Raw genomic sequence first — 12,735 nt, 5'->3', positions numbered from 1 at the left:
GACCATTAAGGGCTCGTTCACATCTGCGACCCGGCCTCCGTTCTGCAGGTTACAGTTTCCTGCCCAAAACTTCATTTGAATGGGTTTGAAAAGGTTCGCAGCGGAGATCCCAAAACACTCACCGGCGCTCACGGTCTGACAGGTTTCAGTCTTCTGTCTGCAGAAGACTGAAACCTGACAGACGGCGACCGTATGCTGGTATGAACCTAGCGTAAGCCAATGAGTGAGATTCTTACTCTTCAAAAGGAAATGTGTTGCCAGAAAATGTCTAATTTTTAAACCATGTTTTTATCGTAAACAGAATTAAGAATTTTTGCTTAAATCCTGCATTTTTTACTCCAACCACTTAACCTAATAATAAACTGGCACTTAATTCTTTGCTACAGTCATCTCACATCAAATAATATGTAACAGTAGGAGATAACACCACAGAACCATCATTGCATCCACTACTGATGATAGATTATGTTACAGTTTCTACTCCCCTGCACCGAACATATCTAGAAAACTCTCCCATTGACTTCAGTGAGTGACTATGGACATGAGCCTGCTGTAAAGCATATCACTAAGTCTGGAAAGCAGAGGAGAAGCTCAGGTAAGATAGCAGCCACCACAATCATGTACAGAAAATAGAATTCTAAAAAATCTGCAATAAAAACAGTAGAAAAAGTCATTTTACTTTCTTTTCTGGTTTTAATAAATACATTATAAATTGTGATACATTCCCTTAAAATTGTTTCCATTGATGACTATTCTATTGTAAGAAATCTGTAAATCTACACGTGTAGTAAATGTGTGCTATACAGCTCCCCCCCCAAAAAAAAAAAAAAAATTGTTATTGTACAGACTGAGGGAATGAAAGTGTTATTTCCATCTTGACAGATCGCTGCCATGATAAGAATAGCTGCTCTCAAGTTTTGAACTGTAAGGTAGGGACTGACTGGAATAGCCAAGCACTTTGCTCTATGCTATCCCTGCAACTCCCACAGAGAATAATGGGAGCTATAGAAATAGCATAACGTGCCGAATAATTGTGGAGCTACAGAAATTGTTGCTCAATTATGCCACGCTGTTTACATAGCTCCTATTCCCCTCTATGGGAGTTATGAGAGTAGCTATGATTGATATTTTCAAAATGTTTTCATTTGGGTACAATTGTATCCAATCCTACATACACCAGCAACAAAACCTCATATCCATACTTTGTTACAATGTACTAGTATAGTCAAGGTTGATTAGCTCAGGCCTGGTTCACATCTGTGTTTGGGTTTCCGTTTGAGGAGTCCGCTTGGGGCTTGTAGGACTTTTCTCTCCACGTTCCATGCGGAAACCACACAGACCCCTCTGTGGGTTTCTCAGGTAACTGCTTTTTAATGCGTATAGGTCCCCAAACGGAAACCCGATCGTAGATGTGAATTGGTCCTCACAGATGATTGCCAAATGAAACAAACCCTTATCTGTCTTAGGTCAGGACAGGTTTTGAAGTTTCAGATGTACACAAGTCTCTGGAACAACATGGTGGCCAAAATCTAATTATGACTCGCTGTAATAATATATGGACGGGAGTGTACAATTTTTTAATCACATTTTTGTGTTTTATTTAAGTAAATGATGGCACAAATAACCCAAGTAAAAAAAATTCTGAAAACACCCGACAAAGATCCGGACGATCTTATAGAATAGAAAACCAATTTACATTGTAACAATCCGTCACCATCATTGCCATAAATATAAAATCTCATGTCTTGTTTTTGAAGTACAAATCAGGTGTTACAGATAAAGACACCAGAAAAAAGGATGATAATAATGATGGTAATATCCATTCACCACCAACATTATCATCATAAAAAGTGATGCAGCTCAGCTTTTACCCAACTCATTTAGCTGCCAAAGGGTTTAATTTCCCTTAAAGGGGTAAGAAAAGGACAGAGGCACTGTAGTCGTCATTGGTACTGCATTATCACAAGGTCTGTAACATCAAGTGTCAATCAACTGCAGTCTACTGATCTGATTGGAGGCTTTGACAAACGACTGGTGGCGGTTGCAGAGGACGGCCAGGCAAATGGGTATAATGCAGTAGCCAACCGTCCGGGGGTCAGCTCTGGTGCAGGAATAGAGGAAAAGGAAAAGCTGGAAGTAAGGAAGAAGAAAGAGAACTGCCCATAGCCAAAACGGCAGTGACAGCAATTGCGCCTTCAGTGAATGGGTCCATGATGCTCCTGCCACAAGGTCTGGCGGTTTCGTCTGCACGTGTTCTAGAGCCAGTCTGTTGTAACTTTCATTGATTTCAAAGACGTAATAGAAAGCAGCTGCGCTCACAAAAAGATAGAGGCCCACTCCGATCCATCCCATCCGCTGCCGAAAATTCATCATTCTCCATGCTCTGCATCTGAAAAAAAACAAGAAGTAACATGGATATTAAGAGAGCTGCCTATTCTTATGTCCAGATTTCTTGCCCCTGTATACTGAAGTTCTGCAATATACTAAGGTTAGGTTCACATGTGCGCTTGGGCTTCCGTTCTTCGGGTGTGCTTGGGGACCCGAAAAAAACGGAAACTCAATCCATATTAGAAGCAGTTACCTTCGGACCCCATAGATGGGGTTCGCCAGGTGACAAAAGTCCTACTTGCAGGACTTTTCTCTCCACATTTTTGAAGCGGAATGATGAACGCAATCCCCGAGCGCTCACTGAGCGCAGATGTAAACCTAAAACAGATTCAAGATCATGACCTGCACAGTGAAGAGAACATTCTTGTTTCTATCTATCTAGAAGCTGAAAACCTGTATGGACCTAACATTTCTCATAGCAGAAGGTTGGCTACAAGAGATAAATAAAGGATAGAGGTCTGTATCAACTGCAACTAGCCTAGACACATGAGGACTCTAGTATGACATTTTATCATTACATGTAGAGCATAACAAATCAGATTTGTGCTGCTGTGTTTAGTTCAGAGAAACGTTTAGATACAGATACTAGATACACTGCAGCGATAGAAGTATTATTTATTCACAGGGGTTTTTTTGTTTTATTTTTACACATTACAAATACAAATGTAAGAAAATGCAAAATATTAACAGCTAGAAGATGAACACTCCACACGGAGATGACTTTACACAAGAAAACCACAATCAGATGCAGTGTGTCACAGAACAGGATGTGTTCATCATGCATCTTGTGATCATGCTGAGGAACAGATACCAAAATATCTATTCAACGAGCGCACACTGTAACTGCCACATCTGGGTAAAGGTACAGCTGTCAATGTGTACACTGCCCAAGCAGCAATTCCTCAATTTGTCCCCCTGTTGGCCCCAGCAGGGCTGCTGTACAAGTCCAGTGGCATTCCACATATTTACATCATTACACGCTGCTGTCGCCTAAAAACCAGCAAAGCTTTGGCTTCACGTTAGCTACTTCCCACCAGCCATTTTTCGACACCAATATGTCCCCGTTATCAGAAGGGCGGCCATATAGCCTAGCGTCATCACTGAGTTGTGAGGAGCACCCCCTTAGTATTCTTCCATATATTTGTACTGTCGGCTCGTTATAAAACAAACACACATTGATGAGGATGTGAAAGGTCCACCCGACATCTGCCATACTATACTATACTATTATGGTGAATGTTGGGTTTTAAATAAGACACACTGATTGCACAGCTCCACACATGGAAATTATATATATTTAAAATAAGAGTATCTCAATGCAAAGAAATATTTGTTTTTGTCAAAGTTTATAATTATATAAAAGGTAAAAAAACATAAAAAAGCTACATAACTGAATATAGGCAATGAGTCAACATGGTGAATGCTGTAAAAAACAAAACCTTTCGGAAGAAAAAGGAAGAAAAACAGAACAGTGCAAAGTCTTCAAGTGGTTGAGACTGGAGAATCTGTCAATCATGATCAAGATATAGTTATCAAGATCAAAGACAGGCCGCAGACTGTCATAGTGACTGCAAACTATACAAGCTAATGGTGGTTTCCTGCAGCCCTTGAATTTAAGAATCCTACACTAGAAGAATGGCAACTCTGTTTCAAGTTTGAAAGCTGCCATTTTCTGCAGCCTGTATCAGGTCCCAGGGAATAAGTGCTGAGGTCTTGAGCACCTCTTGCTGACATGGCATCCCTCTAAGAGGCATGACTAAAGCCTTTGTCATGCCCTCTCCGGGGCATGACACTAAAAGGACATGGCTGAGGACTCCAGACCCTCTTAGGGGAACATGGCTGAGGCTTCCAGTGTCTCACTGGGACATCCTATAACGGGGTCTCTTGTGCCTCCCAGTAGTACGGCTGGACTCTCTCTCTACAGCTTCCTAAGGACATGGCTTAGACCTCCAGCCCCTCTCAGCGTCACAGCTGGAGTCTCTAGACACTGTGCTGAGGTCTGTGCTGTCTCATTATTGTACATATAGAGCTATGTCAGATCTTTCTCATGTATACCGTACCACCGAGGTCTCTCACCTGTCTCCGGGGAGGGATCTCCGGCGCCTCCTGTATCAGTCCCTCCACTTCCCTCTCATCTCTGCAAGAACTGACGCGTTCCAGCTCAGACAGGAAGTGACTATCCAAATCTCAAGTGAGATCCTATCAGCGGTGGTGGTGACGGCCATCTTTACTGCGGGCAGAACCTTCCAGCCTTCTATTGAGTAGACTACAGTGGGATACTTGTTCCCCATTACGGACACAGCGCCCTTCATCCCCTGCGGACACCAAGGGAAACAATCTCCAGAATGAAAATGCTAAATTTTCAAGAGAAAAGTCATAAAGAACTGCGATGACGTCACGATCATCTGGTCAGTCACATGATTAGTCAATCACCTTATTATGTGGCCACGTGATTCATTCTGCTCATGCTCAGATCTGGACTAGCTCTAGGTCACCTGACTCTGGAGCAGCCTTTATCACCTATAGACGTGTTTATCACGTGACCACAGCCATGTGATTCTTCTTGTTCTTATTATTTTTACCACATATACAGCCTTTACATGTAATAGTTATGGTCTACTAAAGTTTTTATTTTTAAGAATATCTGAAAACTTGACAGATAGCCAGAAAAATAAGCAACTAGAAAAATTATAGTAAATACCATACCTCCAAACTTTCAAAGAGCAGAAAGAGGGACAAAATGTGTGGCGTGCTATGTGCGTCATGACAAAGTTAGCTCCACCAACTTTTACATTGACTCCACCCATTCTCATCCGTTTTTCCACGTGCCCTCACACAGTATAATGCTCCTACAGTCACCCGTACATTATATGTCCCCACGTTATAATGTTCCCTTCCAATTGCCCCACAGTATTAAGACCCTCTCCTGGTGCTCCAGTTTAAACTGGGGAAAACTAGAGGGGGACATGAAACAGTGGGGGTAGTTGGAGGGGGACATTAAACTGGGGGCAACTAGAGGGGGACATTAAACTAGGGCAGCTGGAAGGAGACATTAAACCATAGAGTCAGCTGGAGGGAGACATTAAACTGGGGGCAACTAGACCGGACAGGTCCCCCTCCAGCTACTCCCACGGTTTAATGTCCCCCTCCAAGTTGTCCCCAGTTTAATGTCCCTCTTAATATCCCCCCATTTTAAGTGCCTCCCTTCATCTGCCCCCAGTTTAATATCCCCCTCTATCTCTGCCCCCAGTTTCATGTTCCCCCTCCATCTCTTCACCTGATACTCACCTCTTCTTGCTCCCCTGCCACTCTGTCTGCAGTCTCAGTCATGGAGTGTTCTTGGAGCTGTAGATGAGATGTGAGTGATGTCATCTACAGCTTTTGAAGTTGGAGCACAGCAGTGAGCCAGTGTATTCAACTCATCTGCATCATCTGGACGCACATGAGTTGAAATCGGGACATACCAACCGGGACTGCGGGACAGGACCCACATTCCAGGAATGTTTCTCAGAATCCGGGATGGTTGGGAGATATGAAATACTATTATAGTGTATGGAAAAGGACTAGAAAATGTGGGGCCTTAGCCTTAAAGAGGTTTGCATTTTTGTAGGCGCCACTCTGCTGATACTGGTGCAGTTGGAATTTTTTCTCTAGCCCATACGTTTCCTGAGCAGTCATTTCTAGAACTTTCAGTACTCAATATGCTTTTATTGGGTTCTCTATTGTACAGTGGGTAGTCCTGGGCTGTCTGTTTCAGCTCAGGATCGCCCAACTGACAGTATATGGTCTAACTGGCACATTGCCCGCTAAAACTTACCCAAATGATTGCTCAGGAAGAATAGGGGCTAGAGAAAAAATTCCAACTGCAACAGAAACAGTGTAGCAGCGCCTGTTAAACAAAGCAGAGAGTTAGAGCTGGTGGAGGTGGTGATAGGTTCTCTTTAATTATTAAATTCAGGAGTCTCATTTAGTCCCATTGTCACAGGTATATAAAATCTTGCCATGCAATCGCCTATACAAACCTTTAGGACAGAGAGACGTGTTCTAAAATGCTCAGTTCCAGTGTGTACTGTAACAGGAATCCAGTGTTGTAAGAAGTCAGTATGTGAATTTTTTTCTCTCCTAGTTATTCCACAATCAACTGTGAGTGGTAATACTGAAAAGTGGAAGTGCTTACGCATGAAAGCAACTCAGCTATGAAGTTGCAGACCATGTAAAGTTGCAAACTGAGGCTGCAAGCTTTACATCACCAGGCTGAATGCTAAGAATCTAATGCGGTGGTGTAAAGCACGCCACCACTGGACTCTGGAGCAGTAGAAATGTGATTGGTGTGTATTGAATCACTCTCCTCTGGCACTCGGATAGATGAGAGTGAGTTTGGCAAACTCCTGGAGAACTTTTGTGCCTAATTGAATTGAGCAAACTGTATAATTTGGTGGAGGAATGATAATGCTATGGAATTGTTCTTCCTTTAATCCTCAATTTCCCCAACCCAAATTTGTTACATATACCGAAGGCCCTAATCCTCATATCCTATTTCTCATACCCTTACTGCCTCTGGACCTCTCTCGCTAGATCTTCTGTTAGGGTTGACTGGCTCTTAGTCTCTCAGACGTTTCTTTTGTCTCTCTTCCCAGCATCCAATCTGTCCCGATCACTCACTCCATTTAAGCTTCTCTGAATGACATCACCTGCTCCATGTCATCTTGTGTATTTGATCAGTGGGTCGCTGATAGGTGATAAGCAGTGGGTGGAGTTGGTCCCCTTTTATGGGTTATGTGTCCGAGGACATCAAAGGTCCTCTTTAATTTAATAAATTAATTAATTAATTCATTCATTCATTCACTAAATTAATCATGCATATGGAGGAGCTGCAGGAGAGACTTCCTACAGAAGTCCTAATATAGGCTCTGACTGACATAGGGTAAACCTGAATTATCAAGAAGTTTTGGCCTCTTAAAGGAAAATGGCCAATGGACATGAGCTGTTGGCACAGTGCGACATTTTCCTGTGGCCTCTCCCGTTCAGCCAACAGGAAAATGGCCGACGGACAAGCGCATTCGGCGCTTTTGGACCCAGAGAAGAGGATTGCATGAGAAGAAGGTGTAGGCGGAGAGGAAGACAGAGGCGTAGTTGGCGTCGCTGTTTCAGCGCTGGGGAAAGCCCCCAGTGCTGCGAGGAAACTCATTTACATAAAGAAGAAGATATTTCCAAGGAACGGCAGCGCGGATAAGAATAATAAAGATAAGAGAAGAATAACCTTTCTTAAGGCTATTCCTACGTGTATTTACAGTAAAAAGGGTATCTATTGATAGAATCCTTTTAATAACACAGGCGCATGTCCTTGCTAGAATGGAAGGCTATGGCAGCCAGGAACTGGCGTAGAATTCCTACTATTGCTTAGTGCTTTCTTAAATATCAATTATTACAGTGGTTGCCCTTTCATCTCCTCGGAAGGGCAGCCACATTGGGGGTCTTGTTGGTCAATATCCACTTTGTCTGCATTTCATGCTTTTCTAGCAGTATCTCAATATTAACTCTTATATATTTTTCTCTGCCAAGTAATTGCTTATTTGACAGTGTATTATACCATGTACTTTTATTTGGCAAGATATGCAATGTACATACATGTAACTGCACTTGACCACTTGGCATCCAATTCCTTCTGAGTGTATTTTTCACACATTTATTTTAATTATTTATAATATTTTTAGATGCTGAATAATTTTCTTTGATGCCCACTTGTCTAGGTTTAGGGGAAGGTGACCCATTTTTACTAATAGTTAGTAAATAATACAGCCAGTCTGAAAATATGTTATCACGGTGACTGATGCTGGATCAAAAATCTGGCATACTTTAAGGCTAGGTTCACATTTCCATTCTGGTTTCCGTTCGGGAGGCCACTTGGGGACTCCCCAAACTGGAACCTAATCCGCATAAAATAGAGGTTACCTTAGGAAATCTGCCCATAAACCACATAGACTATAATGGAGTCCGTGCTGTTTCCGCTCAGTTTCCGCACAAAAAATGTGGAGAGAAATGTGCTGCTTGCAATGTTTTCTCTCCGCATGAATGCAGAGAGGAGAACAGAATCCCCGAATGTAGATGTGAACCGAGCCTTAGACTGCATAGTCTAAATTTTTGCTAACTTTTTAGTTGGCTTACTTTCAGAAGCAAGCAAAGCCCTTTTGTCTTAATATAAATCCACACGTGTAGAGATGTGTCAAAGATGTGCCACACTGCACCCAAGATCCACCACGTTTATGCCAGTGTGTAGTTGTAACCACAGTAGTAAATCTGGGCCAATAATCATAAATACAGTAGCTTTGTCCATGATCAAATGTCTTTATTGCAAATGTTCTTATTTAGATGATTGTTGTACCAATACTGTAACTCCAAGAAGACTGATCCCCACAATCACAGGATTCAAGAAGGCCCTGAAGACTCACCTATTCAGGAAGGCCTACAACCTCCAATAACACTATCACCACACCACCATCTGAACTGTCTCACCCCTCTCCTTCTGTCTTTACCTCCTTCCCCCATAGATTGTAAGCCCTCGCGGGCAGGGCCCTCTCCCCACTGTACCAGTCGGTCATTGTTAGTATTATATCTCTGGAAGTATTATATCTCTGGAATGCTCTACCCCGGACAATCAGATTAACTCCCAATTTCTACAGTTTCAAACGCAAACTAAAGACGTATCTTTTCAGACAAGCCTAGCACAATGTCTAACGTAAACCCTTAACCCTCCTCTGTCCCCGCTCCCACATTTCCCCACATGATATGATGCCATTTCAGGCTAACTTTATAGGTCCAAGCTCCATCCACATGTTAAAGGACACGACTGTCGACGGCTCATAAAGTCTTATGTTCATGTAATGACAGTCACCTCTATTACAAAAGTGTCTGACCCCTGTATAAGCAATGCCGCCCCTGCTACCTCTTGTGTCACCCCCTCTGACTCATAGATTGTAAGCTCTTGCGAGCAGGGCCCTCAGTCCCATTGTGTGAAATGACTTTCTTTGTAATGTATCTTTCTGTCTGTATTTGAACCCTACAAATTGTACAGCGCTGCGGAACATGTTGGCGCTATATAAATAAAAAATATTATTATTATTATTATAATTGAATAAAGCCACTTAAAGAAGACCTTTCACCACTTTTGGGCACATGCAGTGTTATATACTGCTGGAAAGCTGACAGTGCGCTGAATTCAGCGCACTGTCGGCTTTCCCGATCTGTGCCCGATGTAAAGAGCTTACGGTGCCGGTACCGTAGTGCTCTATGGTCAGAAGGGCGTTTCTGACCATTAGCCAGAGACGTCCTTCTGCCTCGCGGCGCCTATCGCGCTGTGCTGTGGAGCTGGGAGGAACGCCCCCTCTCTCTCCTGATAATGCTCGTCTTCTGACCATAGAGCACTACGGTACCGGCACCGTAAGCTCTTTACAGCGGGCACAGATCGGGAAAGCCGACAGTGCGCTGAATTCAGCGCACTGTCAGCTTTCCAGCAGTATATAACACTGCATGTGCCCAAAAGTGGTGAAAGGTCCTCTTTAAAGGCCCAGTGTAGACAGTAATACACATTTCATCCACCAGGTAGCAGTATAGACTGATCAGTATTATACAGAATTCTGCATTCTGTCCTTATAATAGACAAATTTTACCTTCCTCTGGAATGCCTGGCAGATGTTAATGTGAACAGTTCAATCATAGATATATGCCTTTATTATAAGCTACTACGTATGTGACAATAAAGCCGCTCTCAGGAGAGAATAAATTGGAGTCAGATTGGTTAATGAATGATCAGTTAGTAATGGGATACAATAGTCAAAGTGAGAAAGTGGGGTAAGGGAAATACAAAGTGTTCAAGCTGTTGCATAACTACAACTTCAGGATGCGCTCACAGGTTATGCTGGGAGTTATAGTTTTACAAAAGCAGAACAGCCTCCCCCCCTCACCTTCTGTCTCTATCCCTCTTCCCCCATACATCATAAGCCCTTGAGGGCAGGGCCCTCTATCCCACTGTGCCAGTTGGTCACTGTTAGTATTATATTTGTTTTGTATATCTTGTGTACCCTAAAATATACAGCACCATGGAGTTAAGGGTGCTATATTAATAAATAAATAATAATAATAGATGAAATTGGCTCAGTTATGCACTAGAATTAATGTAAGTAAGATCAAGTTTAACAATGAGACTAATAGCAAGCATACATTTCCCCCATGATCTCCACCATATTTCTAGAAAAAATTATGATAAATCTGCTTACCCGTGTCATACCCCATTTTTGGTAAATTGGCGAAGGAGGTGCAGAGGTTAAAAAAGTCCAGATTTTTCAAAGAGGACCTTTCATAGATTTGGGCACATGCGGTGTTATACCGCTGGAAAGCCGACAGTGCGCTGAATTCAGTGCACTGTCGCTTTCCCGATCTGTGCCCCGGGTGAAGAGCTATCGGTGCCAGTACCGTAGCTCTTCACAGTCAGAATGGGTTAGGCTACCCATTCCTACTTTCCCACCCACTCTTGAAAAGTGGAGTGAATGATGTAGAACTCAAGGAGTCACAAAATTTGTGCACAAATAATTTTAAAAAGTTGCAAATACCAACTTTATGACTTTTTCTTTTCACACCTGAATTCTGCAGTGAAGGGCTTGATTAATTCCCCTCACTGTGTCCTCAAAATGGCTGTGTGATGGACGTTGCAGAAATGGCTGTCATATGGCCAACTTTCACTGTCATGTGAGCAAACCCTTAGAGAATTGCACGGTGACTGCAGACAGACAGCAGAAGGTAAATCAAGAAGATTGCAAAAAATGGAGCACTGAGCCAACATGAATGAATCTTTATTCCAAATAGGTGTAACACACAACGCATTTCAGGCAAAACCCCTTCTCAAATGTGCATCACCTTGGCTGTATAGATGTGTAGTATTAAGAAAACGTGACTGCTGACAGCAGAAGGTAAATGACTCTCACTCTGATGCAGTGTACAAGATGTTCAGTTCTCATCAGCACATTGCCCTGTGTGAACAGGAATATGCTACCGGCAATTATTGAAACTGTGGAAGGGACAGTCATTTGCCTTGGCTTATGTAAAAGGCTGATGTAAACAAGTGCCGGTCAGCGGTTTATTCATGTCTATGGAGGACTGGGCCAGTTATCTAAAGGCACCTGCAGAATAAGAGTCTTGTACATCATTAGTATTGGAAGCGATGCTGATAATCAATAGTAAGATAGACATTAAATACAAGTCTTCTTAGTAATTCCAGAGGACAGGATATGGGAGTTGGGGGTCTATATAAATTTCCATAGATGGGACATTCTTGGATAAAGTGGAGTTTAAAATCTTGAATGCCATCTATGCTATTTCTGAAGCTGTCAGCGGCCTAAACTGTGACTGAGATTATAAAATATATCATCTGGTTAAATATTAATCAGATTTAGCACAAAAAAAGTCACTAGTCAGGAGGGTGTAAAAGTTTCAGTACGTGACCTGACCCATGTGAGCGTCTCCACCATGCTTTATATTTATGGAACCTTGTAAAATAAATAAATAAATAAAAAGAAAGTTTTACTGTGAAGTAAAATGGAAATAGAAGAGACAATGATTTGCCTCAAATCTCCACCTTCCTGCATAGCGCTCAGCAAAGAGTGTGCGCAGGCCTAGATGAGCAGCAGGGGGCAGCAATGTCATCAAACTTGTACCCATTATAATACAAGTCTATCGGAAGGGTGTTACGATAGCTCTGACAACGTGCCTGTCTGTATTTATGGAATTGCTTCCCTAATACACTTGTATAATTGGATAATGGTCATTGTCATTTATAAAGAGAGTGGTTTTGATAATAGGAGTATATTTTGGAATTGTTCCATAAGCATTGTTATATCAGTGTATGTTTTCTATCAGGGGCATAACTAGCAATGAATGGGCCCCATAGCAAACTTTTCACTTAGGTCTCCCTCCCATACCAACATGGCATAGCTCCCCCTTTCCTGTCCCCCACACTGTATAACGCCCCATGTACACACACTATAATATTCCAATGTGTCCTCAATACAGTATAATATCCCATAGCAGACCCTGCACACAGTATAACGTCCCATAGTGGCCTCTCATCCCGTATAATGTCCTGTAGTGCCCCGTCCATACAGTATAATTTTCCGTAGCAGCCTCTTCACACACTGTAATGTCCCATAATGGCTCCTGCACACAGTATAACGCGTGCACTCTCGGTTTATAGCATTTTTCTCTGAGCCGCTACTTCTGGGTCACCCTCTTATACAGGGCCTGGGAATCAGACCTCTGCACGGATCTTCCCCTTGCCGACTGAGATAGGTCTTTCCT

The 12,735-nt window shown here is 42.5% G+C and overlaps 1 protein-coding gene across 1 annotated transcript; it reads right to left on the bottom strand.

The window, feature by feature from the left end:
• Positions 1 to 331: 331 nt before the first annotated feature.
• Positions 332 to 4,553, bottom strand: LYSET (lysosomal enzyme trafficking factor). The gene is made up of 2 exons (XM_075282423.1): positions 4,465 to 4,553; positions 332 to 2,389 (listed from the first exon to the last, which is right to left on the bottom strand). The coding sequence occupies exon 2, from the start codon at positions 2,371 to 2,373 to the stop codon at positions 1,978 to 1,980; it is 396 nt and encodes a 131-aa protein (XP_075138524.1). The 5' UTR covers positions 2,374 to 2,389; positions 4,465 to 4,553; the 3' UTR covers positions 332 to 1,977.
• Between the last annotated feature and the right edge of the window lie 8,182 nt (positions 4,554 to 12,735).

Source organism: Leptodactylus fuscus, chromosome 7, assembly GCF_031893055.1.
Source record: "Leptodactylus fuscus isolate aLepFus1 chromosome 7, aLepFus1.hap2, whole genome shotgun sequence".
In the NCBI taxonomy this organism is placed as follows: Eukaryota; Metazoa; Chordata; class Amphibia; order Anura; family Leptodactylidae; genus Leptodactylus; species Leptodactylus fuscus.
The sequence above is the reverse complement of the archived record's forward strand: the minus strand, read 5'-3'. Positions and strand labels throughout refer to the sequence as shown.

Bases quoted from the DNA above. Each gene is read 5' to 3' on its own strand.
- LYSET (XM_075282423.1), bottom strand. From the start codon at position 2,373: ATGATGAATTTTCGGCAGCGGATGGGATGGATCGGAGTGGGCCTCTAT.